Raw genomic sequence first — 25,120 nt, 5'->3', positions numbered from 1 at the left:
CTGTGAAGAGAAATTGACAGATGTTTATTAGAAATAAAATAAAATTTGCATCTTAGAAATTGCTACTTAGCTATTGGCTTTTAATACAAGAGAGGACCAGAGATATGCAGGAAAAGAAATGTAAAAACAAAACCAAACAAAACCAAGGAAGAGGCAATGAAGAATCAAGAGAAACAGAAGAAAAATATGGAAAGGCAATGTGTCAAACAGTGGACAAATATCAATTCCTGCCATTTTAAAAGCACTGTCCATGAGGCCATTTTAAAAGCACTGTCCATGAGGCCGACACTATGCTGTCACATTTAACCTTCCCAATAGTCTTGTCCCCATTCCTAATCCTATTTCACAGATGAAGAGTGGAAGGAAGCTCAGAGAGATTGAGTACTTTTCTCACAGTAACACAGCTCTTAAATGCCAGCATGAAGATTCAAACACAGATCTATCTATCTAGAAAATGTGGTTTATTTTCCCTATGCTACATTGTTTGTTTGTTTGCTTGTTTGCTTGCAAGAGGAGGGAAGAAAGGGATGAAAAGATGAATACGTATATAAAGAAACATAAATTAAGAGAAATGTCAGCAGAATGATGAAAATGAAAAGCGAAATAATCAAATGAACTATGTGCAGCTAAGTCTCCTCATATCCCTATCTTAGAGCCATCTCTGTAAAACCACCTTCATGCTCCTTCTTAAGTGACTTTCCCTGCCTCCGGCTTTAACCCTCCCTTGAGAGCAAAGTGTAACCCTAACTCTGGAAATAGAAAATTATGCTTCGTAATGGATTGTTAAAGAGCAGGGCTTCAAGGGAAATAATCTTTCCCTTTCTCATGTCTCTGTGTGTGTATATAAATATATATATACACACCTATGCACTGTTTAGTTTCCTAAGCTGGAAATTCAGTATTTATTTGAAATATGTACTTATTATGTCATCAAAATGCAAGAAACAGTTTTCCATTCACCAGGAGAAATGGGAACTTTACTATAAACTGTTTGAAACTGAGGTGCTCCTACACATTACCAAACAGAACGTAACTGTTATAAAACAGAAGAAGGAAAATAATTTCAACTAACTTTTCTACTAGTAAGACCATTGAAATATTAACTCAAAATTGTTCAGAACCTGAAATTACTCACTCATTAACTGTCCGAGCCTGAGTAATGACTTACGGCAAGAATTCTGATATTATTTATTACTTGTCGTATTCTCTAGAAGTCTTTTGGTTGATGGGGATGGCAGGGGGAAAGGTAGCAGACAGCTTATCTCACCTATGATTCAGCTACAAATGAATAGTCTTTGCAGTTGAAACTACTGACCTTGTTCTGTCCCAGCGTGCTCCATCCAGATATAATCCGTGGATATAAACGCCATCTTCTGGTGTTCCCTCAGATGTATCAGAAGAAATAACCTGAAGGCAGAAGCACACACTAGCAATGATTTTCTCCCTAGACAACTTTGTCTCATAAAGAAAGCAGTAGCTAAATCTTCAGAACATATTCAGGGAAACTCCTCCATATTAATAGCTTCTTAAACTGTAAGACTTTTTCAGTAAAATGTAAATCTAAAAATATATAATACGATTCCTTTTGACATATTTTATATGGTTTTACTGTACCTCATATTAATTTTTTGTTAAGATAGAAAAACAGCATTAGATTATTTGAATTGAATATTGAGATATATAAAAATTCTCTCATAAAGATAGCAAGACAAATATTATATAGTTTCTTCATGAACACAAAGAATGGAAAGAAGTAGAATTGTTTGTAATGGGCTATAAAAATATGAATTCCCCATATCCTCCTTGCTTAAATACATGCCTTTGATGTAATGATATACTCTGGAGTTTAAGGAGTTTACTGTACCTCAAATTCATATCCTAGTAAATCAATAGGGATGGTATATTTTCTGGCATAATTCTGCATCGCTCCAGTTAAAAAGGCTTGGGTGAAAAAGAAACCTGAGAGCCAAAACACACGAGGTTTTCCTGAATTGTACCAGTCCTATAAAGGAAAAAAAAATGCATTATGTTCATTTTTCAACTTAAGAATCACCTGACATACAATTCCTGATTCTGGTTTTTGTGTATGTTGCCCACACTTTCCATCACAGGACTCTTTCCTGACACCAAACACACAACCTATCTTGGCCCTTCTACCTTTTATCCCTTCTAGTTACTCTTCTTGGAAAATTCAAACTAACCTTAACATTAACCTGAATAAAACAAAATTTGAAAGATTCAAATCTTCTGCAAAAAGGCAAATGTAAATTATTTGAGGGTTTATTACATTACTTAATACCACTCAACTGAAGAGAGAAAAAAAAATACCACTCAAAAGCAACCATCTTGGGGCTTCCCTGGTGGCGCAGTGGTTAAGAATCCTCCTGCCAATGCAGGGGACACGGGTTTGGGCCCTGGTCCGGGAAGATCCCACATGCTGCAGAGCAACTAAAGCCGTGTGCCACAACTACCGAGCCTGCGCTCTAAAGCCTGCAAGCCACAACTACTGAAGCCTGCACACCTAGAGCACGTGTTCTCCTCAATAAGAGAAGCCACCACAATGAGGAGCTCACGCACAATGAAGAGTAGCCCCTGCTCGCCACAGCTAGAGAAAGCCCGCACGCAGCAACGAAAACCCGGCTCAGCCAAAAATAAATAAATAAAATAAATAAATTTATTAAAAAATAAAAAAGCAAACATCTTTAGACATCTTATGCATTGTCTAACTATAGCCCTCATGTGTTGGTTCCAGTTCCTTAATCCTCTTAAACTCCCTGCCTCCACACCCACTATCCCTGTTCCAGTTTAGATATCCTGGCCTTCTTTCTGTATCATGTGTACCTCTTCTTGTTTCTTCCCTCTGTCTGCTCAGTACATCTATAACAATGCTGCCAGAGTACACTTCTCCATGCATGGTTTAGATCAAGTTTTAGCATCTTTAATTCTTCAGCAATCTACTACTACCCTACCAAATTAAAGTCTAAAACATCTTAGTCTCCTATTCAAGATACTTCACAACCTGGCCCCAAATTGTATTTAAAGATCCATCCCTTTTAGTTCCCCTTTAAAAGATCTTACATTCTAATCAGAATGTACTTTTGGTGGTCTCTTCTCTGCACTGGGTGGACATCTGTTGTTTTTTCTGCTTATCTTAAAGTGGCACTACTCTTATATCTCTCTGGAGGATGAACCCTCCTACACTTTCAATCGAAACACTTCTGGTGGTGGAAATGCACCTTCTGGAAGTGGGCATGTCATTCATGCCTAGCTGATCGTACCTGCAGTCATAGTGACTGATTCAGGAATGGACATGTGACCCAATCAAAGTCAGAGATGTAGAGACTTTTGCTGGGACTTTTGGGGAAAAGATTCACTCTAAACTCTTTGAAGTTTTGTGGATGTAAGTCCAGAGTTGCTGTTGCTATCCTGCTACCGTCAGACAAGAACCTAACTGAGAATGGAGTTAACCCACAGAGATTGGAGCCGAGAGAAGTGCAAGAAGCCAGGATCAGGCAACCACATTTGCACTCTAGGCCAAATGCTGCCTGGAGTCACTTTACTCCCTGGCTTTTTCAATTACATGAGGGAACAAACTTAATTTTTGCTTATGTCAAAATTTTTACAACAGAATCAATCCTAAATGAAATAGTGTCTTTCATCCTACAGCTGTCTCTTAAGTCCTCTTCCTTTATTTGCAGTGTCCAAAACCATTCATCATTTAGACCAGCTCAAATGCTACCTCATCCAATAAAAAAACTCTGCTTTCCTAAGGTAAAAGAACTCTCTCCCTTCTTTGAATTCCCAGAGCATCTTATATGTCGCTCTTAGCTTTTTCTTAGATACACAGATTATCTTCCTGTAGGCTACTGGCAACTTGAAGGTAACCTGGCAACTTTATGCAGCAACAAAGCGCTTTAGACAAAGTGGGTCTCAAATCACATTTGAATGAACAGATGAATTAACAAAATGAACTTTGTCTCTGAGTGAGCAGCACACTATGGGAAGAAGCCAGCTTTGCTCCCTGGGAAGAAGAGAACAAACCACTGCTGGAGACGTTGCAACAGTACAAGCTGTCAGATCAAGAAGAGGAAGAGAAAGAGATGGAGCTTGACAAGGGTATAAACCAAGCAGAACTAGTATCATGCACAAGAAAGCTATAAGAACCCAGAGGCAAGTGTATAGAACATTCCCTTGCTCACTCCAGGGCTTCATTTAGCCAAGAATGTCGTGAGTGTCTGGGTCAGCTACTTACATACAATCTCTGAATCAGCTACCATTTACTGAGCGCTTAGTGCATACCGTAGGCGCTAAGTAATTTACATGCATCACCTCACTTAGTCCACGAAATAATTCAGTGAGTTAGGAATTATTCCTTCCATTTTACTGATGAGGAAACTGGGGTGTAGAAAGATGAGTATCTTGCTCAAAGTCACACAGATACTAAGTGTCGGATCCCAGATTTAATCTGAGATTCCAGCCAGTGTGCAAAAAGCTTAAAAAAAAAAAAAAAGGCACAGGCAGGAGGAAGGGAAGGTAAGTAGGGTGAACAGTGAGAGAGAAATGACAAAAGAAGAAAAAACTCCAGATGACTCAATTTGTTTAATTTGTTAACTCTAAGAATCATTAGGAGGTGAAGTTAAGAGTCCAGGGGAGAGAAAGATGATGGGAAAACTGTGCAGCTTCTGTAAGGGTAAGAAAACAATAGGGAAGATCCATTCAGGGGAAGAGATTTGTGGTGAAGGATGATAAACATGCCCAATAATGAGTGAGATTTTCCTTTCTCATTCAAACAGAATGATTCCAACGGGAAAGCCAATTTCAGAAAGTAGAGTTTGATATGAACTTTATATTAACAATAACAACAAAGGAAATTTGTTCTGGATATTATTCCAGCTGGCATCATGCCAGGACCCCTCTAGGGGACCAAGCTAAAGACTCTTCAAGGCCCTTCAGGAACAAAGCAGTATACGAGAAATGTAAGCACTTCCGATTAAAATTTCAGAAAAGTTTAGGAAATGAAAAAAAGCAAGATTATGTCAAGGGGAGGATGGAATTAACTATATGTCAGATACTTTTGATAAGGGACAGAAACTACTGAAGCCCGCGTGCCTAGAGGCTGTGCTCTGCAAAAAGAGAAGCCACTGCAACAAGAAGCCTGCACACTGCAACGAAGAGTAGCCCCTGTTCGCCCAACTAGAGAAAGCCCGCACACAGCAATGAAGACCCAACGCAGCCAAAAAATAAATAAATTTTTTAAAAAAATGTAAAAAAAGCCCTTATATTCTGATTCTTTTGTTAAGTGTATAATCTACATAAAAAGCTCCTATAAATTAATTTTTAAAAAAATTTTCGAAGAAATATGGGCCTAGGAGATGAAGAGGCAATTCAAATCAAAGAGGAAATAAAAAAACACCTAGAGACAAATGAAAATGAAAACACAACAATCCCAAATTTACGGGATGCAGCAAAAGGAGTTCTAAGAGGGAAGTTTATAGAGATACAAGCTTACCTCAGGAAACAAGAAAAATCTCAAATAAACAACCTAACCTTACACCTAAAGGAACTAGAGAAAGAAGAACAAACAAAACCCAGAGTTAATAGAAGAAAAGAAATCACAAAGGTCAGAGCAGAAATAAATGAAATAGAGACTAAAAAAGAATAAATAGAAAAAAAATAAAATAGAAAAAATCAATGAAATTAAAATAGAAAAAAATCAATCAATAAATAAAATAGAAAAAAATCAATGAAATTAAAAGCTGGTTTTTTGAAAAGATAAACAAAATTGATAAACCTTTAGTCAGACTCATCAAGGAAAAAAGGGAGTGGGCCCAAATCAATAAAATCAGAAATGAAAAGGGAGAAGGTACAACCAATATACACTACCAAATGTAAAATAGATAGCTAGTGGGAAGCAGCCATAGAGCACAGGGAGATCAGTTTGGTGCTTTATGACCATCTAGAGGGGTGGGATAGGGAGGGTGGGAGGGAGACACAAGAGGGAGGAGATATGAGGATATATGTATATGTATAGCTGATTCACTTTGTTATAAAGCAGAAACTAACACACGATTGTAAAGCAATTATACTCAAATAAAGATGTTAAAACACACACACACACACACACACACACACGAGATATCGCCCTGCATCTGTCAGAATGGCTATCATCAAAATTAACACAAATAACAAATGCTGGCAAGGATGTGGACAAAAAAGAACACTTGTACACTGTTGGTGGGAATTTAACTTGTTGCAGGCACTGTGGAATATGGAGGTTTCTCAAATAACTAAAAATAGAACTAACATATTACCCAGCAATTCCAGTCTCAGATATATATCGGGAAAAAAACAACACTAATTTGAAAAGATACATGCACCCCAATGTTCATAGTAGCCTTATTTACAATTGTAATATATGGAAGCAGCCTAAGAGTCCATCAGCAGATGAATGGATAAAGTAGATGTGGTATATATATATACAATGGAATACTACTTGGCCATTAAAAAGAATGAAATTTTGCCATTTGAGGAAACATGGTGGACTTGGAGGAAGTTATGCTAAGAAAAATAAGTCAGACAGAGAAAGACAAATACTTTATGATGTCACTTATATGTGGAATCTAAAAACTACAACAAACTAGTATATACAGCAAAAAGAAGCAGACTCAGAGATATAGAGAAAAAACTAGTGGTTACCAGTGTGGGAGTGCAATGTAGGGGTGGAGGAGTGGGAAGCACAAACTACTGTGTGTAAGATAGGCTCAAGGATGTATTGTACAATGTGAGGAATAAAACCAATATCTTGTAATAACTGTAAATGGAAAGTAACCTTTAAAAATTTTATAAAAAATTTAAAACAAACAAAAATAGTCCCATGAAAAATCAGCTTAGGAGATGAATAGGCAATTCACAGGAAAGAACACAAACAGCAAACACACATACCAAAAGAAGCACAGACTCACTAATAATCAAAGAAACTCAAATTGAAACAAAGATATGCTTGACCTATCAGATTGGCAAAAATTAAAAAGCAATGTACGAGAAAGCCTATCGCTCCACATCTTCACAAGTAGGGTTATTTTGTTATTAGCTTCTATAGTGAAACAAATAAAGCGTTTGTATAATAAAAGGGCAACTGAACACTGAGAGGTCATATACCTATGTGAATTTCCAAAATGTATTTTGGGGGCTCTCCCCACCCACTATCCTCACATAAGCATCAACCATACGATGGGGGCAAGTGGAGGAGTTGGGGAGGAAAAAGAGTGTGCTGCCTTACACATCCTTTATGTGTGAGATTGCAGGGTGAAGCGTTCGGAGATTTCAAAGCACTCCATCTTCTCCCTGGTTTTATGAGATAAGAGATAAGAAGCACCGATTTCTAGATAATGGACAATTATTGATAAATCCAAGCCTCAGGCTCTTTTTGTGATTTACCATCAGTAGGAAAATCACAAGACCAAGTTGTGAATCTTCAAAAATATAAATGTCACATATTACTTGGGTTTGGGTAAAATAAAATTTTAATTTTCTACTAGTACTTTGAAATGTGTGTAATTTTCAATATTCTAAAATTTTGATTAGATTATCATGAAACTACTAATCCATTTCATCTAACTCAGAGACATTCAAGTGACCACAGCCAATTTCTAGTATCTCTTCTAGTATCTCCAAAAAAATGAAATAATATATACATTATAATATATATATATTATATATAATTTTTAACCTGTAAAAAGTTCAGCCGGGCTAGAAAGTCTGTGATGTAACTTCCTAGGGGTTTAAGACTTGGGTATGATCGTTGGGCCCATATTTCTGGAACCTTTCCAACAAGCAGACTGCCAGAGAGTGCCTCCAAAGCAGAATCCATGACAACCACGCCCTTAATAGCTTTTTCAAGGTCCTGTAGAGTGTTGCGTACAGTTTTAATTAAACTGCAAGGAAAGAAATTGTGTCATCAACATATATGATAGTAAATACCAACATACAGTCTTTCCAGAAGAAGAAATAGCAGGATACCATTCACAGCTTTATGGGAGTGTATTCCCAAAGTGTGGTCACCTCCCACTTGATAATATAAAGTAATTTTAGGTGATACTTGGATGAACATTTTTCATCTTATTTATTACATATGTATTTTTAAATATAGAAAATAATATAACTTGCATATCAAAATTGGTGCTTTCAAGGTATTATTGCTTAACACCAGGCAAATTTAAACAGAGAATGATTTAAGGAAAAATATCAGGTAAATAATGTTATAGGTGACATGTAAACATGAAGAAAGTTATAAAGGTACGATACAATGGCTGAAACTTTGGAAACACTGAATTAAAACATACAGTGTATATTCATTTATACCCTTGCAAGTACTTTGTTTCCCGCTGAGGCCCAGACTGCTAAGAACACCATAAATATACCTGAAGTGAGGGTTTTAGCCTAGAAGCCTAAGCAACTGAGAGATAGTATGTTATGATATGTAAATACATATGGTCTTTGTATAAGAATTACTAAATTAATTAAGACAATATAGTGTTTTAATATGCTTTATTTTAAAATTTCAAAAAGTCTGGAAACTGAAACAAACTTGGAAACACTAGAAAATTCATAACCAAAACAATTCTCCATTCCTTAAGCCAGTATTTAACTGTAGAAAATTCAATTTGAAAATTCAAAGCAGGGGCTTCCCTGGTGGTAGAGTGGTTAAGAATCTGCCTGCCAGTGCAAGGGTCACAGGTTCAAGCCCTGGTCTGGGAAGATCTCACATGCCGCGGAGCAACTAAGCCCATGTAGCGCAACTAGTGAGCCTGCACTCTAGGGCCCGCGAGCCACAACTACTGAGCCCATGTGCCACAACTACTGAGCCCACTTGCCACAACTACTGAAGCCCATGTGCCTACAGCCTGTTCTTTTAAAAAAGAGAGGCCACCACAATGAGAGGCCCGCGCCACAACAAAGAGTAGCCCCCGCTCATGGCAACTAGAGGAAAGCCCATGTGCAGCAACAAAGACCCAACACAGCCAAAAATAAATAAATAAATTTATTTTTAAAAATTCAAAGCAAATAATTTGTTTGCTATTTTAGGGTACCTAGTCAATCCAGATAGACTCAGGAAGAAAATGGGGGGGGTGAATATGTGTCAATGGCAGAAAAATGACAAGAGATGTATTTACACATAGACCAAGATAAGGCTCATTCCATCTTCACTTCCTGAGGAGAAGAGCAATAGGTGGATGAGAAATTATGATTAATGAACATTTTTAACCAGTCAAAGCAGATCTCTATTTCATCACCATTTTTACATTATAAAAGATACCTTCCCTTCTGGAGCAGAAGATTATGCAACTTTAAAAACGGAGAAGAACTCTAATGAAATGGCAAGTTTTGATAATTTTTTCTTAAAATTTTAATTCAATACCAGTGTAACTTTTTATCAACTTTGGTTGGTAGCCTTCTGAATAACTGGGTATAGAGCTCCTTACTTGTTAAATCTTTCCATTTCTTGTACTAAAACAGTATTCATGCTCTCTTCATATCTCACGGGATACTTGAGTAGTGCTGATTCAATGTCAAAGTCATTTGGTAGCTAAGAGAACAGATTTTGAAGATCACATATTACTCTCAGAATAAATAATTAGTTTCATTCAGCTATAATATCAATTATAGCTAACATTAGGCAATTACTATGTGCCAAGTATTATGCTAACTGCTTTCCAAACATTATCTCATGTAATCTTTACCATTCACTATTAGATGGCCATCATTATCATTTAAGTACAGATAGGTTAAGTAAATGCCCAAAGGTACAGAGTCCAAAAGTGGTCTGCTTAAATCCATAGATCTCTAACACTAAGGCCCATGCTCTTTACTACAGGATAGAGTACTATGAAGAAGATATACATTTCTGAAAAGTTGTGTAATTTTCTTTTGTAAATTGAATTTTATTTTCCATTAATAAAACTGATGTACCATTTCATAACTCTTTTTAATTTATTTCCAATAAATTATCAATTGGCTCAAAATGGATTTGCTTACACCACTATCAAATAATTAATGTATAAATGTAGCCAGGTTCCAGGGCATAGGGAAAGAGAAGGCCATTGAGTGTCTGATTTCAATGAGGCATCTCAGAGACACTTGAGGAGAAGTGATAAAGGGGACTTTGGTGTTGGTGATCAAGCCCCAAGACAATGGAATTCACACTCTTAAAGGGGCAAAGGAATTTCCCTATGGGGGAACTCCCAAACTAAAAAAGTTGAGCTGCCCAGACTGTCCCCAGGCAATGGTCCTTGGGTGGTACAAAAGAATTCTAAGTCATATTAGGTGGTGTCACTCAAGGCACATTTGGCTCAGCACAAACATTCTACCCCAATTAAGTCCTATATGCCACTTCCAGGTAACTTCCTGCTAGGGATCTTGTAAGAGCCCTTTTGGGAGGGCAAGAACCTTGCCCCGAAGAGATAAACCACAAAGAAGAAGGGGCTGAGGGTGAGAAGAGGCAAATGGCAGAAGCAGCAGTCCAGGGGTGGAGGTTGGAGGAGACTAGCTTGATTTTACCCAGGGGTAGAAGGCAGTGTTGCCCCTTTCTCCTCTCCAGTGGCCACAGCCAGGCTTAAGGTGAGTAGGCTCTACTTAAGGACTGGTGTAAGGCAAGGGTACCAACTGTGAGAGTAGAGTAGGTGCCATCCGTGGATTTTCAAGGCAGATGGGGTAGGGGTCAGGTTCTGCTCTGTCAGAGTGCCTGACAATGAAATATGGGGATAATTATAGTATTTATCCTGGAGGGGAGTTGTGAAGATCTGTGCTTAGCACCATGAAGTCCTCTTAGTAGTTCTTTACTGAATTTAAGACACAGAAAAAAGTGAGAAAAGAGAGTATCATTCCACTCTACCAAGAGGGCTAAGTACATTGGGCTGTAGTATGGGGGGAAAAAAAAGGCTGTAGCTGTTAATTTAGTGCTGATCTTATTTCCCTGTGCCTCCTCACTTCTGAAGGTATAGATTAAAAACCATTCCCTCCTTGAACCAGCAAGTTCAGACCATTTCCTCCATTTAAAAAAAGTAGGCCCGGGCTTCCCTGGTGGCGCAGTGGTTGAGAGTTCACCTGCCGATGCAGGGGACACGGGTTTGTGCCCCAGTCCGGGAAGATCCCACGTGCCGCGGAGCGGCCGGGCCCGTGAGCCATGGCCGCTGAGCCTGCGCGTCTGGAGCCTGTGCTCCGCAACGGGAGAGGCCACAACAGTGAGAGGCCCGCATACCGCAAAAAAAAAAAAAGAAAAAGAAAAAGAAAAGTAGGCCCACCATCTTTATTTAGAAATGATAATAAATCATATATTCAGTAGCTTATCCACAACTGTAGTTACTAAGAACTTACTATTTGCCAGGCATTATGCAAAGCACTTTAATTTAATGATCTCCTTAATGTTCACAAGAACATTATACAGCTGGTACTATTATCACCACTTTACAGATTTGAAAACTAATGTTCAGAAAGGCAAAGTATCTCACTCAAGGTCATAATGCTGCTAAATGGAGTTTTCAAGTTGACATTTCAGTGCCATTTTGATTTATGTTATATTACAAGTAACGTACCTTAAGCTAAACATTACCTTGTTGAGAATATCTTTGGTAATTTCTAGTAGAATCTGGTCAGCACTTCCTGAGGATCCTGTCTGTTTGGAGCCTCCTTGGGTGAGGAGCAAGGACTCAAAGAGGACTTTTGTTTGTTGAAGATCTTTGGAGATATCAACATTTTCATGTAATCCAAATATCTCAGGGTGTTGAGTAAATGGAAGTTTCTACCAGAAAATAGATTCAACAAGCATCACATTTTCACTGGATACATTAATTCATAAGGTAGACATGTGCAGACCAAAAAGGGTTAAAAATCAACTAAACATCAAACAACAGAGGAATCAAACTTTTCCAGTTTTCAGTAACTACTAGAAACAAAATATATTGAAAGCTGATTGAACCATAGTACTTGTCTAATCCTATACATTATGGGGGACTACTTCACTATTTGCTTTTTAGAAAAATCACACTTGAATCTCACCCTATTTTCAGTGATATCAGTTACCTTAATGAATTCAATGTACTCATTATAAGTGCCTTTGGGAGGTGCAAAATAGTTTCCACTGGGAGAAAACTTATAATGAGAGTTTTCAATTATGTTTGCGTTATAAAAGTCAGCCAGCATGGTTAAGAGGAGACGTCTGTCCCAATCATCTGTCACTCTTCCTCCATAGTTACACTCTCCAGTCAGGTAAGAGATAGCTTCAAATGGAATTGTATCATATTCATTTATAAATAACTGAAACAAAGGAAAAATGAAATGAGAAAAACCTTAAAGTATTTCACTTCATTTCCACTTTAAGATGGCCTTCACTATCAATCAATCAATCATCCATCAATCTATATACATGGAAGTGGGGTTGGAAGAATTATCGTCATGGTTGTTTTGAAGCCCCATGTCATAAAGGCCCTTATCACAGCACAGAAGCAGAAAAATACAATATTCTGTGGTTGTCTAGTTGGATTAATATATTTGGTAAAACATGACAGAAATAATGGGAAAGTATTGGAGTTGGACAGACCCGAGTTCAAATCTTACCTCAATGGGTAAATTTACTTCTTAGCTTTGGTTTTCTCCAAAATAGGGATAATACCCACCTTACAGGGTTGCTGTGAGAATTAAAATTCACGTAAGTAATGTGCCTAGTTCAAAGTCTGAGTGAGTAGTAATTTATAGCGGACATTTGATCTTTTTCCTTTGGTGGGGGGCTGCTGACCATCTCATGCATCTCATGTTTCATTGTAAGTCTACAGAAACTGAAAAAGCCGACCACTCACTTTCTCAGCCTCCATTATGGCTAAAGCCTAGGCTTGTGACCTGGGCTTGGAAACTCAGATGTAGCCATCCTAGACTGAACTGGGGTTTAGGGTGCAAAGAAGCAGGAACAGCAAAGAATTTTTTTGATGACATCAGAGAGTATGTAGTAGACTAGTGTCTGTGTGGCAGCTATGAGCTGTGGTGTCTGATATTTAATAAGAGTAGAAGGAATGCTGTTACCAGACATGATATGATTCTGGATATGACTATGTATGCCTTGGCTCTCCAGCCATCTTGGTGATTCTGTAACGTACCCAATATTCTTTCAATAAATTCTTTTTCTACTGTTTTTGTTGACTGATAGAGCTAAATCATAGATCTGACTGAGTGGAGGCTAAGAGTAGAGTATAGTGAGGACCTATATAAAGCCAACACTGAGGAGGGCACTGCAAAAAGAAAGAACTAGGGTCCTTGATGGCAACGCTTTTGTTGAATCAACCAACTCCAGAGTCTGTCCTTCCTCTGCAACTCTTTTTTTATGTGAGATAAAAAGTTTCATTATGGTTTAAGCCAGTTTGAATCAGGTTTCCCATTATTTGCAGCAGAAAAATGCAGATGGAGATTATGCTTTATAAGGCAAAATTATAATTATTAATACCATCTAGCCAACTATTAGTGGTGTTGGGAGAACTGAATAAGTCATTCTAAGCAAAGGGAATTGCCTAGGGCCTGGTACACAGTGATCCTCCATCAGTGTTAGTTCCTTTCTAATTTTACCTGTAGTTGTCGAATACTGATGCGTAAATCTGATTCATTAAATCCATATGGAATATTCCAACCAAGAGGACCAAATTTCTTTCTCTCTTGCACAAGGGCATGAAAAAAACAAACTCCAAAGAGTAACTTCTCCCATGCCTTTTAGACAAAAATATGCAACAAGAAAAAAATCTGATCAGATTTCCATTACTAAAATGAGGGGAACTGATGATCTTTCATTATAAGGTTCTATGATCATATATCTCTACAAACTTTTATTTAGAAAGACTATCAAAATAATGCTTACTATAAAAAGTATTAATCTTATGACTTATCCAAAATCTCCAAGCTAGACAAACTACAATAACATTATACTTTATTAAAATGCAATAGTGCTAGAGAGACATGCCAAGATGGCAGAATAGGAAGAACTTGAACTCACCTCCTTCCTTGATACACCAAAATTACAACTACTTACAGAGCAACTATCTATGAGAACAAACTGAAGGTAGAAGAAAAGATTTTCCACAACAAAAGACATAAAGAGAGAACCACAAGATGGGTAGGAGGATCAGAGACATATTGTAGTCAGGACCCAGGTTTGCTGACCCACAAATGAGAGGAAAATCACAATTATAGAGGTCCTCCCCAAGGAGTGAAGGGTCTGAGCCCCACATTGGGCTCCCCAGTGTAGGGGTCCTGCACTAAGAAGACAAACCTCCAGAACGTCAGGCTTTGAAAGCCAGCAGGGCTTATGTTCAGGAGAGCTGGTAGGCTATAGAAAACAGAGACTCCACTCTTAAAGGGTGTGTGCAAAATCTCCTTAGTACTGATGTTTCCTTCCACGCAAGGAAACTTCAATTAATGTAACACTCCTGGATTTTCTCCATCCTTATACTCACTGGTGGAGGGAGGAGTACCTATCTGACGGATAAATTTGGGGAAAGTCAAGCAAATTTGCTTTGCTCAGCTTTTCCCTTTCCTCTCTTAGAAGTGAGCTTCCTGCAGGGAAGGAAGTTTTCCTCTGTTCCTCTGGGTAGATAAATGTACTTAATTCTGGGTTCAGTAATACTAAGCCCACTTGTTCACAGATGTAAACTACATCTTCCATCCTAGTCTATATCAGTAATTAAGGTTATAATTTGGTTCCCATATGTTTGTACTTTTTCCTGTTTCTTAACTGGTAAGAATTTGGGCAGAGAAAAGGAGTGCTATTTATTGGAACTCCTAACATCCTCAATACCATGTGCAAAACTTTTTTACATACGGATACACTGAAGAGTGTTATTAATATGTCAAAACATTATTACTAGAATTTCCATGAAGACAGACTTTTTTGGTGATGGCAGTGTCTATTTTACTCTCACTGCATTATATCGTACCTAACAAACATATTTGTTGAAAGAATAAATAATGTTAAAATAGATTGCTACTCTTGGGTCTGAACTGTCTTAATCAAATGCACTGTTGGACTTTTGTACAAACTAAGAAATGTTCATTCATTTAACAAATATTTATTTGAGTATCTACTACATGGGAAGCAGAACACAAACAACTGGGAATAAAATAACATAGGTAGAATTTCTATCTTCTTAGGAAATGCCTAAAGTTTAATATTAAATAAAATATTTATGTTTTCATATTTTTTCACTATAAAAACACATTTTAAAAGTTCCAGAGGCTGAATATTACCAGTTCCTTTCCCTCGCATCCACTGAAAAACTGAGGATCAGAAACTGGATCAGTGAGATATGATTGGAGGAGATTTAGCCGAAGACCCGTAGGAGGCTCATTAGTCATTTTTACTCCATTCTGTAGAATTGTTACTGGGAACTAAGACAAAATAAACAAAGAGCATTACTCTAGATAACCAACTCAAGTCCTAAAAATACATACACTAGGGCTTCCCTGGTGGCGCAGTGGTTGAGAATCTGCCTGCTGATGCAGGGGACACGGGTTCGAGCCCTGGTCTGGGAAGATCCCACATGCCGCGGAGCAACTAGGCCCGTGAGCCACAACTGAGCCTGCGCATCTGGAGCCTGTGCTCCTCAACAAGAGAGGCCGCGACAGTGAGAGGCCCGCGCACCGCGATGAAGAGTGGCCCCCACTCGCCGCAATTGGAGAAAGCCCTCGCACAGAAACGAAGACCCAACACAGCCAAAAATAAATAAATAAATTTATAAAAAAAAAAAAAAAAATACATACACTAGTGGATTAAAAATAGGTATAAGGGAGGACTCCAGAAATATTTTTAAAACCTCTTAAGGTTAAGCATTTAAGATATACAATGTATCAATAACACATAACCAAATAAATGTACTAAACTCCATAGGAAATAAATATACTTTTGGAGATGGGTAACTTGTGAGCCAAAGCCTAAAGGATGAGTTACAGCCTTCGGGAGAAAAATCTTCACATATTTTTTCCAACATGGGCATCCAGGAGACAGCGAGGTGACAGTTCTGTAGGCAAACCCAAGTTCCTTCCTCTATTGCTGCGTTAATCATTTTTGTTGCAATTGGCCCTTGTCCCTGTCCCAGTGAAATAGCTTGAAATTTATTTCCAGACATAGCTTTATCATTTGCAAATTTCAGTAGGCCTAAGAGGGCACAAAAAAATAAATGGTTTCACTGCTTACTCTAAAATTATAAAATATGCCTTATGTTTCAGTGTATAAGGATTTAATTGTGAAAAATTCTAGTTACCTTTCCTTATAAATACCGAATTTACTGATTTACACTCATCTAAGAAATAGATATTGAACGAGATGATTTATTTATAATTTATTAAGTTGACATTATGCACTTACTGGCCATGGGATCTGCTCCTGGAGATAACACAAAAATTAAGGGAATGGTGCAATTTGAATCCAAATAACTCTTTGTCAAATCAAATGGTGGAGGCTCTACAAACTTTTTCCCTAGTTTCTCAGTTACATAGTTAGTTATGGCTGGAGTTATCTGTTGAAGAGAGAAAAAATATGATCTTTAGAGTAACTTTTATTCCACAAAACAACTTTGATTATTACTGAAAACCGACAGAGTAAACTATGAGCCTAATGGATAAGAAAAGCATGCAGCATATCATAGGCAAAGCACTAATTTTCCTAATATATAAAAGGTATCTATAAATTGATGGGGCAAGACTAACAATCCAAAAGAAAATGGGCAAAGAAGATAAAGAGTTTGTAGAAAATGAAATAGAAATGGATCTTAAGCATAGGAAAAGATGCTCAACCTCATTTAGTATAGCAGAGACTGCAAACTGTTCCCATTCTGTGTCTCCTTTTGGTAACAGAACCCCAAGTTTTCCCAACCTTTCATGCAGCTAGATGTGGCCATGTGACTAAGTCTTGGCCACAGAAATACAAATGGACATTATATATGGAGCTTCCAGATCCTATTTTTTATAAGCAAACTGTTTGCCTTCAACACTCTCTTTTCCTGTTCAACAGATGTGGTGTTCATGACCCAGCTTCAATCTCACTGACAAGGACCACACTTTAGGAGTCTTCTCTAGTATGAGAGAAGGAACTTGAATCTCTGGATGATCTCAAGAACAGAGATGCCCTGCCAGCCATCAAGCAAATACTCTGGGCTGTTAGGAGAGATAGAGAAAATAACTTCTATTTTGTTTCAGCTACTGTACTTTAGGTCCCTTTGTTATAGCAGCTTTGTCTATACCCTAATACTTATAAATAAGAAAAATACAAATTATAATTATACTTAGATACCATTTTTCACCATCAGCTTGTTATATAAATGGGACAAAGATAGCCTGTGTGTATTTACCGCTGGATTGTTTATTTTTCACAGTAGGCTAAAACCTGTTAGTTCAAAAGTCCACTGGCACCAAACTCAAAATGTTGCATATTCAACTGTTTTAAACATAGCCCAAATAAGCAGATTTTTAACCATTTAGAGTTTGCCTACTTTTCACCCAACATCTGCTAGCCATAAAAAGATAAGCCCCAGGATATAAAGACCCCAAGCCACTGCTGCCCTTCAGAGCTCTGACACAGAGACTCTCAGCCGCCATGCTGATGAATAATGTCGTCCAGACACCACACAAGTCCCCTCTCCATTAGGGATTCCCTTGCCTTCCCCTCTCCTTTGGAGTTGTAGACCTCCCCTCACTCCCAGCCTCTGGACAGACACCTGCTATGAGGGATTTCTCCCTCCCCAACAAACAAACCTGTCAAAGTAACATCTAATGAAACTCATGTGCGTTACTGCCACCTCGATCAGCCCCAGAATCCTCAACCTCTCTGCACAGATTGGCAAAGATCCAAAAGTTTGGCAACAGGGCTTCCCTGATGGTGCAGTGGTTAAGAATCCGCCTGCCAATGGAGGGGACACGGGTTCGAGCCCCGGTCTGGAAAGATCCCACGTGCCGCGAAGCAACTAAGCCCACGCACCACAACTACTGAGCCTGTGCTCTAGAGCCCATGAGCCACAACTACTGAGCCCATGTGCCACGACTACTGAAGCCCACATGCCTAGAGCTCCTGCTCCACAACAAGAGAAGCCACCACAATGAGAAGTCTGCGCCCCGCAACGAAGGGTAGCCCCCGCCCGCCGCAACTAGAGAAAGTCTGCACGCAGCAATGAAGACCCAACACAACCAAAAATAAATAAATAAAATTTAAAAGTTTGGCAACATACTGGGTGGGCAAAAGTACAGGTAAACAGATATTTTCATACACTGCTGAGGAAGAGCGATCTGGTATAACTTTCATTGAGGACAATTTGAAAGTATCCATAAAATTACAGAGGGCAAATCCACTGACATAGCAATTTTGTTCCTAGGAATTTATTCTGATATATAGTTGCACATGTGAGAAATGACTTTTGAATAAGGTTATTCGTTGCAGCATTTTTATAATAAATAATATATAAATATTATAAAGATCCATCAGTAGGAACTGGCTAAAGAAATTATTGTACACTCATACAATGGAATACCATGCAACTGTAAAAAAAAAAAGAAAGAGAACACTATTTATGAATTAGTAGAGAAAAAAGCAATATGCAAAACAGTGGATGCTACCGTTTGTGTTGAAAATAAACAGAAAAAGAATTTATATGTATGTACATTTATATGTGTATAAAAGGACAACAAGAAGCAGATAACATTAACTGCTTGAGAGGAAGGATGATGAGTGACTGAGAGATGGAGACTGGAGGCACACTTTTCATTGTATTCATATGTTCATGTGATTCAAAACAGTGCATCAGTTTTGAACCACAGGAAGATGTGACTTACTTATAAATTATATTAAAATTAATTAAAAATAAAAGAAGGCTGCTCATCAATATTAGCAGCAGAAAAATCAGTACAAAGAGGTATCAGACATTATCTTCTAAACGCCAAACGAATTTCTAAAGGGAATGTGTAAGAATTTGATGGAGAGAGGAGTGATCATCACAGGCTTCTTTGGTCCTGGAAGGTTTGTGGAATACATGGGGAGGAAGGATAGAGGCTTCTATATGGGTAATTTACTGTAGTTGTGAGCAATTCTGTAGTTTTAAATAGTAGAAGTTTCAAGGAGAAGAATACTAGAAGTTTCAAGAAGCTTCTATATGGGTAATTTTGTGTAGTTGTGAGCAATTCTGTAGTTTTAAATAGAAGTTTCAAGCTGAAAAGAGGTCTGATTAGCCAAGGTAATAAGACTGCAAAGCTGTACTTTTGTCATTATTCTACAGGTATTGACAGGCTCCTGAAGGTTTTTTTTAATAAAGAGCTCACAATGACATAGCAGCTTTTTATTTCTTTCTTTAATAACTACACATGCACAATGATGAAATCTTTTTCATCCTTTTACCATTAACACCATGTAGAGTTTCCGCCTAGCACAGGAGATCTTCAGTATACATTTTTAAGGAAAGGGAGATGCTGAGGATGCAGAGACCTTGCTCCGCATTACCCTACACACTGGCCAGGGGCAATGGTGCAACTGCAATCGAGTACGATAGTTTTCTATAGAAAAAGTATCTTGTTCCAGTAATTTAACATGAGAAGAAGTTATAAGACTTTTCTATAATATTAAAATATATATTTTAATCCTTCATGTAAGATACTCTAGAAAAGAAATTATGGAGACTTAAACAGACCTGGATATGGGCTTTGTGATGATTAATTTTATGTGCCAGCTTGGCTAGGGCACAGTATCTAAATACCTGTTAAGGTATTTTTAAAATAAGATTAACATATAAATCAGTAGACTTTGAGTAAAGTAGATTACTCTCCATAATGTGATTCAGCCTCATTCAATCAGTTGAAGGCCTTAAGAGAAAAAAAGACCGATTTCTACTGAGGAAGAGGGAATTCTGTCAGTAGACCACCTTTGGACTCAAGCTGCAACATCAGCTCTTCCCTGGGTCTGCAGCCTGCAGATTTTGGACTTGCCAGCTTCTCACAATCATGTGAGCCAATTCCTTAAAATCATCAGAATCCTACTGATTCTGTTTCTCTGGAGAATCCTGACTAACACAGACTTTAACTGAATTTGGTTTAATGCAATTAAATTCAACTCAACTCACAGATATTTATTGAGATGTCCAACCATCTGCCAGGTACTGCTTTAAGTCCTGGAGATACTGAACAAAATAAGACATGGGTCCTGACCTCAAGAAGCTCAGAGTCCAGTGGGAGACCCTACCAAGTAGACAGACAATTACTGTGTATTCCAGTGTGGTCAGTGTGGTGTTTAAGCACAGGATCCCAAGCATGGCAGACAAACCAGTAACCCCACACGTGGTACTGAAACAACATCTCCACTGGTCATCAGAGAGCCATTCTGTGGAATGCAAATAGGCAGGGGTTTCCCAGAAGCAGAGCTACTCATTCCTAAGTTTACCATGAACAAGGGAAGCTATTTGTGATAAAATAATGAATAAAGCACTGTTTTGACCTTCAAGGGACTCATTTTCTAGTGAAAGGAACATATATATATATACATACAACTATCAGATAGGAAAGAATGAGGTACATTTTAATAATGTACAAAGGTCTTTGGGAGATAGAGTAAGGAGAAATACTCAGAAGTCACGTAATTATATAGGTCTCTGTTTGAACCTACTCAGAGACTGAATGAAGCATTAGATAATGCTCCTTGTGAAAAAAATGTAAAAAAAAAAAAAGGAAAAAGAAAAGACAGGACCATTGCAATCACTTTCAATACCTTCATTTTATATGTGGTTGTAACTGGAACTCAGAAAGGTGAAGTGACTTACTCAAAGTTTTAAGCTACATATATAAGCATAGCTTTTAGTATTTTGGGGTTTTTTTTAACATCTTTATTGGAGTATAATTGCTTTACAATGCTGTCTTAGTTTCTGCTTTATAACAAAGTGAATCAGCTATACATATACATATATCCCCATGTCTCTTCCCTCTTGCGTCTCCCTCACCCCCTCCCTATCCCACCCCTCTAGGTGGTCACAAAGCACAGAGCTGATCTCGCTGTGCTATGCGGCTGCTTCCCACTAGCTATCTACTTTACATTTGGTAGTATTTATAAGTTAGCTTTTAGTTTTTTGTTTAAAATTTTTCCTTTCGTAACACTATAACACTTTTCTCGAGTGTATGAAAATTGGTATCAGCCTATTTATTTCACCTAAAGAAAGATTTTTGTGCTTGTTTGAACTAATAAAATTATGACACATTCAAGATTTTCTACTGTCTTCTGCTTCTAGTCAATATTGAGGAAATGGACCAGATTTACCTTCTTGCCATAAAGAACTAAAAAATGGGCAATATTAATGAAACAGCCATTTTCAGACATAAGGCTGTTCAGACAATAGGTGGTACAGGACAGCGATTCCTGATAAAAAAAGAAACAAACAAGGTGAGACCTATTATCCCCTTGACTTTCCTCTGGGAGATACATTCCAGACTGTGGAACAAGGAGAGCAACTGAAAGTGGTACAACACAGTGTTGCTGAATTGGGAAGACAGGAATCAGAGTTCAAGGAGGCTCAGGCTGCTGGAAGTTTCAGAGTTCAAATTTGAAGGGAAGTATCCAGAGAAAGAGCTCAGAAATCTGCATAATATTGTCCTTCTATCTTTGCTGAACACCATGGTATGTATACATAGGCCAAGCAAAGAGTGATTGGGGAGCTGTGAACTTGGGATATGAGGAGCTACCAGAGTTCATGAAAGGCTGGGAATCATTCAAGTTCCCAGTAGCCACAATGGAGAGCCCTTGGTGATCACTTGGGGCATTCAGTAAAGGCCCTAGAAGGACCATACTTTAGCCATGGAACTAAACTATCCATGGAGTAAAGGCTATTCAATACCTGCGCTAACAAATCTTAAAACAATCTTTGAAAGGAGCAATCTGAATTTAACTGTATGGTCAAAGGGGTAGGTAAACCTTTCCTATAGAGAGCTAGATAGTAAATATTTTAGGTGTTGTGGGCCACATACAATTTCTGCTGCTTTTTCTTTTTCTTTTCTTTTTTAAATTTACTTATTTTATTTATTTTTGGCTGCATTGGATCTTCGTTGCTGCACGTGGGCTTCTCATTGCGGTGGCTTCTCTTGTTGCGGAGCATGGGCTCTAGGCGTGCAGGCTTCAGGAGTTGTGGCATGTGGGCTCAGTAGTTGTGGCTTGTGGGCTCTAGAGTGCAGGCTCAGTAGTTGTGGTGCATGGACTTAGTTGCTCTGCGGCATGTGGGATCTTCCCAGACCAAGGCTCAAACCCGTGTCCCCTGCGTTGGCAGGCAGACTCTTAACCACTGTGCCACCAGGGAAGCCCTATTATTTTTTTTTAAAACAACCCTTTAAAATGCAAAAATCATATACAGTTCATGGGCTGGACAAAAATAGGTCACTGGCTAGATTTGGCCCAGAGGTGTTGTTTGCTAATCCTGAACCAGCAGAACAAAAGTCAACAATCTTTAAAGGAAGATGACAAAATCAAAATCATAAACAATGTTGAGCATCCAATCAAACATTACTGTGCATGCCAGGATGTGGGAAAATATACTCTATAACCAAGAGTAAAATCAGTCAATAGAAACAGATCCAGAAATGATGGAATTAGCAGTCAAGGATTTAAAAACAGTTATTATAACTGTTTTCAAGTATTTAAAGAAAAGTATAAACAGAATGAAAGGAGAAATAGAATATATAAAAAAGAACAAAATTAACGTTCTGTAAATAAAATACACAGTTGCTGAAACAAAAATTAATTGGATGGAATTAATAGCAGATTAGACACTACAAAAGAAGAAATCACCAAATTTAAAGATAGCAATAGAAACTGTCCAAACTGAAGTACAGTGATACAAAGGATTTTAAAATAATTAACAGAGTATCAGTCACCTATGGTATAATATCAAGCAGTCTAATGTATATTTAATTGGAATCATGGGAAAAAAGTATTTGAAGAAATAATGGCCAAAGTTTTTCTCAAGTTGAGGAAAACTATAAACCTATAGATCCAAGGAGCTCAATGAACCCATGTGAGCATCTGAAATAAAGGTTAAAGTACCAAATAACAATAACTTTAAACCTAGTACTTCATAAATGGCAAATTATCTGGGTTCCAAATAGAACACATTTGTCTTTTACCTTATCAGGTCTTAAGCACCGAAGAATTATGATTTTCTGTAGTTCATTTAGCCTTGTATCCATTGGTGCTGGAAATTTAGCATTGTGTGGCTCTTTACTATTGTAGATCTCCCGCCATTCAGCTATATTGTCACAAAAATGATTCCTAATGGAAAGAAAAGCTTAATGATTATCCTTTCATTGGGAAAAAATTTTAAAAAGAGATTGTTAAATGAGGAGATGAATCAAGACAGCTATAGAAATATTTTTTAAAAATCACTAGATGAAATTAAAAAATCACTAGATTACAAATTTACCCATTACTATTCAATGCTAAGTCATTGTGTTTAAACAATTACCTGAGTCCTTTGAATGCAGGAAATTCACTTGCACGACAGATTTCCTCCCAGCTTTTATCCTGTAGCCAAGTTGGATCAGGATTTTTCTCAGAACTCTTAAGACTTACACCTCCAGTTAAAAGAAACATCAGTTCCTGGTATTCAATCTCTTTCTTTGCCCTGTGTTCCCAAAATAAGGACTGCTGTAAATTGTTGTTTTAAAATTGAATGAAGTCAATTTCTGCTTATATAGCCTGGATAAAACAATCAGAACTGACCTACCCTACTGCTATAAGCAACTAGGAATTGGAAAAAAAATAAAAGAAACAATTGTTTTTAGAAATTATAATAGCTAGTGCAGGACTGTGGTCCATGGAAAAAGGGAGACAAGGTGATCCCCATGATTGCCTCAGCTAACCTCCAGGAGGCACTTTTCAGACTACAAAGCATGAGGGTAATCAAATCAGAATCTAAGAGTACTGCTGAGTTGAAGAGACAGAGATCAGAGTTAAGGAAGGCTAAGGTGGCTGCAATTTGTGGGCAGAGTACCAGAAGAGAGGAAGATACATGGACGAGGAGCTCCAGAAATCTGCATAGAAATCCTTTTTATTCTATTGCTAAATGCTGAGTTATGTATGAGTAGGGTAAAACCCCAGGAGGACAGGCAAAGAATATCTGGGGAGCTGCAAACTAAGTAGCTACCAGAGCTCACACAGGACTGAATATATGAGTTATTGCCAACTAGAGTTGAATCTTTATTGAACACCAGAGGAGTTCAGTAGTGACACTGGAGATACTTTAGTAGTGAAGCTAACCTAGCTGTAGAATAAAGTCTACTCTAAAACTGTCATAAGAAATCTTAAAAATAAGACTTGAAGAGGTCAAATGAATTCAGTATAATTTAAGTACCTGCAAAAGTAAAGTCTAGTGCTCTTTAAAGCAATTAAAAAAGAGAGAGAAAAACAAATACTGTATGCTAACACATATATATGGAATCTAAGAAAAAAAAAAAAAAGGTCATGAAGAACCTAGGGGTAAGACAGGAATAAAGACACAGACCTACTAGAGCATGGACTTGAACATATGGGGAGGGGGAAGGGTAAGCTGTGAAAGTGAGAGAGTGGCATGGACACATATACACTACCAAAGGTAAAATAGATAGCTAGTGGGAAGTAGCCACATAACACAGGGAGATCAGCTAGGTGGTTTGTGACCACCTAGAGGGGTGGGATAGGGAGTGTGGGAGGGAGGGAGACGCAAGAGGGGAGAGATATGGGAACATATGTATATGTATAACTGATTCACTTTGTTATAAAGCAGAAACTAAGACACCATTGTAAAGCAATTATACTCCAATAAAGATGTTAAAAAAAAAAAAAAAAAGACCCAGCACTTACCAATGTAAAATTCACAACATCCATAACCAGGAGAAAAGTCAGTACATAGATACGATGTAGAAGTGATAGAGATGATATAACAAGCAGATAAGAATGCTAAAAGAGCTATTATAAACATGCTGAAGGAGTGAAAGTGAAACATGAACATAATGAAGAGAGAAGTGGGCAAAATAAAAAATAACCAAATGAAACTTCTAGAGATAAAAAATTAAAATCTGAAAGAAAAATTCACTGACTTTT

The 25,120-nt window shown here is 37.8% G+C and overlaps 1 protein-coding gene across 1 annotated transcript in view; it reads right to left on the bottom strand.

Annotated features, from left to right (window-relative positions):
* The window catches only part of DNAH12 (dynein axonemal heavy chain 12), a 235,342-nt gene that overhangs the window by 1,512 nt on the left and 208,710 nt on the right, over positions 1 to 25,120 (bottom strand). The window contains exons 62-73 of the mRNA XM_032647909.1: positions 23,505 to 23,663; positions 23,167 to 23,311; positions 16,397 to 16,547; positions 15,933 to 16,186; positions 15,280 to 15,420; positions 13,609 to 13,746; positions 12,079 to 12,312; positions 11,609 to 11,797; positions 9,483 to 9,586; positions 7,730 to 7,934; positions 1,865 to 2,002; positions 1,316 to 1,407 (exon numbers count right to left, since the gene is read on the bottom strand). Coding sequence (XP_032503800.1) covers positions 1,316 to 1,407; positions 1,865 to 2,002; positions 7,730 to 7,934; positions 9,483 to 9,586; positions 11,609 to 11,797; positions 12,079 to 12,312; positions 13,609 to 13,746; positions 15,280 to 15,420; positions 15,933 to 16,186; positions 16,397 to 16,547; positions 23,167 to 23,311; positions 23,505 to 23,663 — 1,950 coding nt within the window. The remainder of the gene's footprint in view (positions 1 to 1,315; positions 1,408 to 1,864; positions 2,003 to 7,729; positions 7,935 to 9,482; positions 9,587 to 11,608; positions 11,798 to 12,078; positions 12,313 to 13,608; positions 13,747 to 15,279; positions 15,421 to 15,932; positions 16,187 to 16,396; positions 16,548 to 23,166; positions 23,312 to 23,504; positions 23,664 to 25,120) is intronic.

Source organism: Phocoena sinus, chromosome 11 (assembly GCF_008692025.1).
Source record: "Phocoena sinus isolate mPhoSin1 chromosome 11, mPhoSin1.pri, whole genome shotgun sequence".
Taxonomy (NCBI): Eukaryota; Metazoa; Chordata; class Mammalia; order Artiodactyla; family Phocoenidae; genus Phocoena; species Phocoena sinus.
This window is presented reverse-complemented; position numbering and strand designations above follow the sequence as displayed.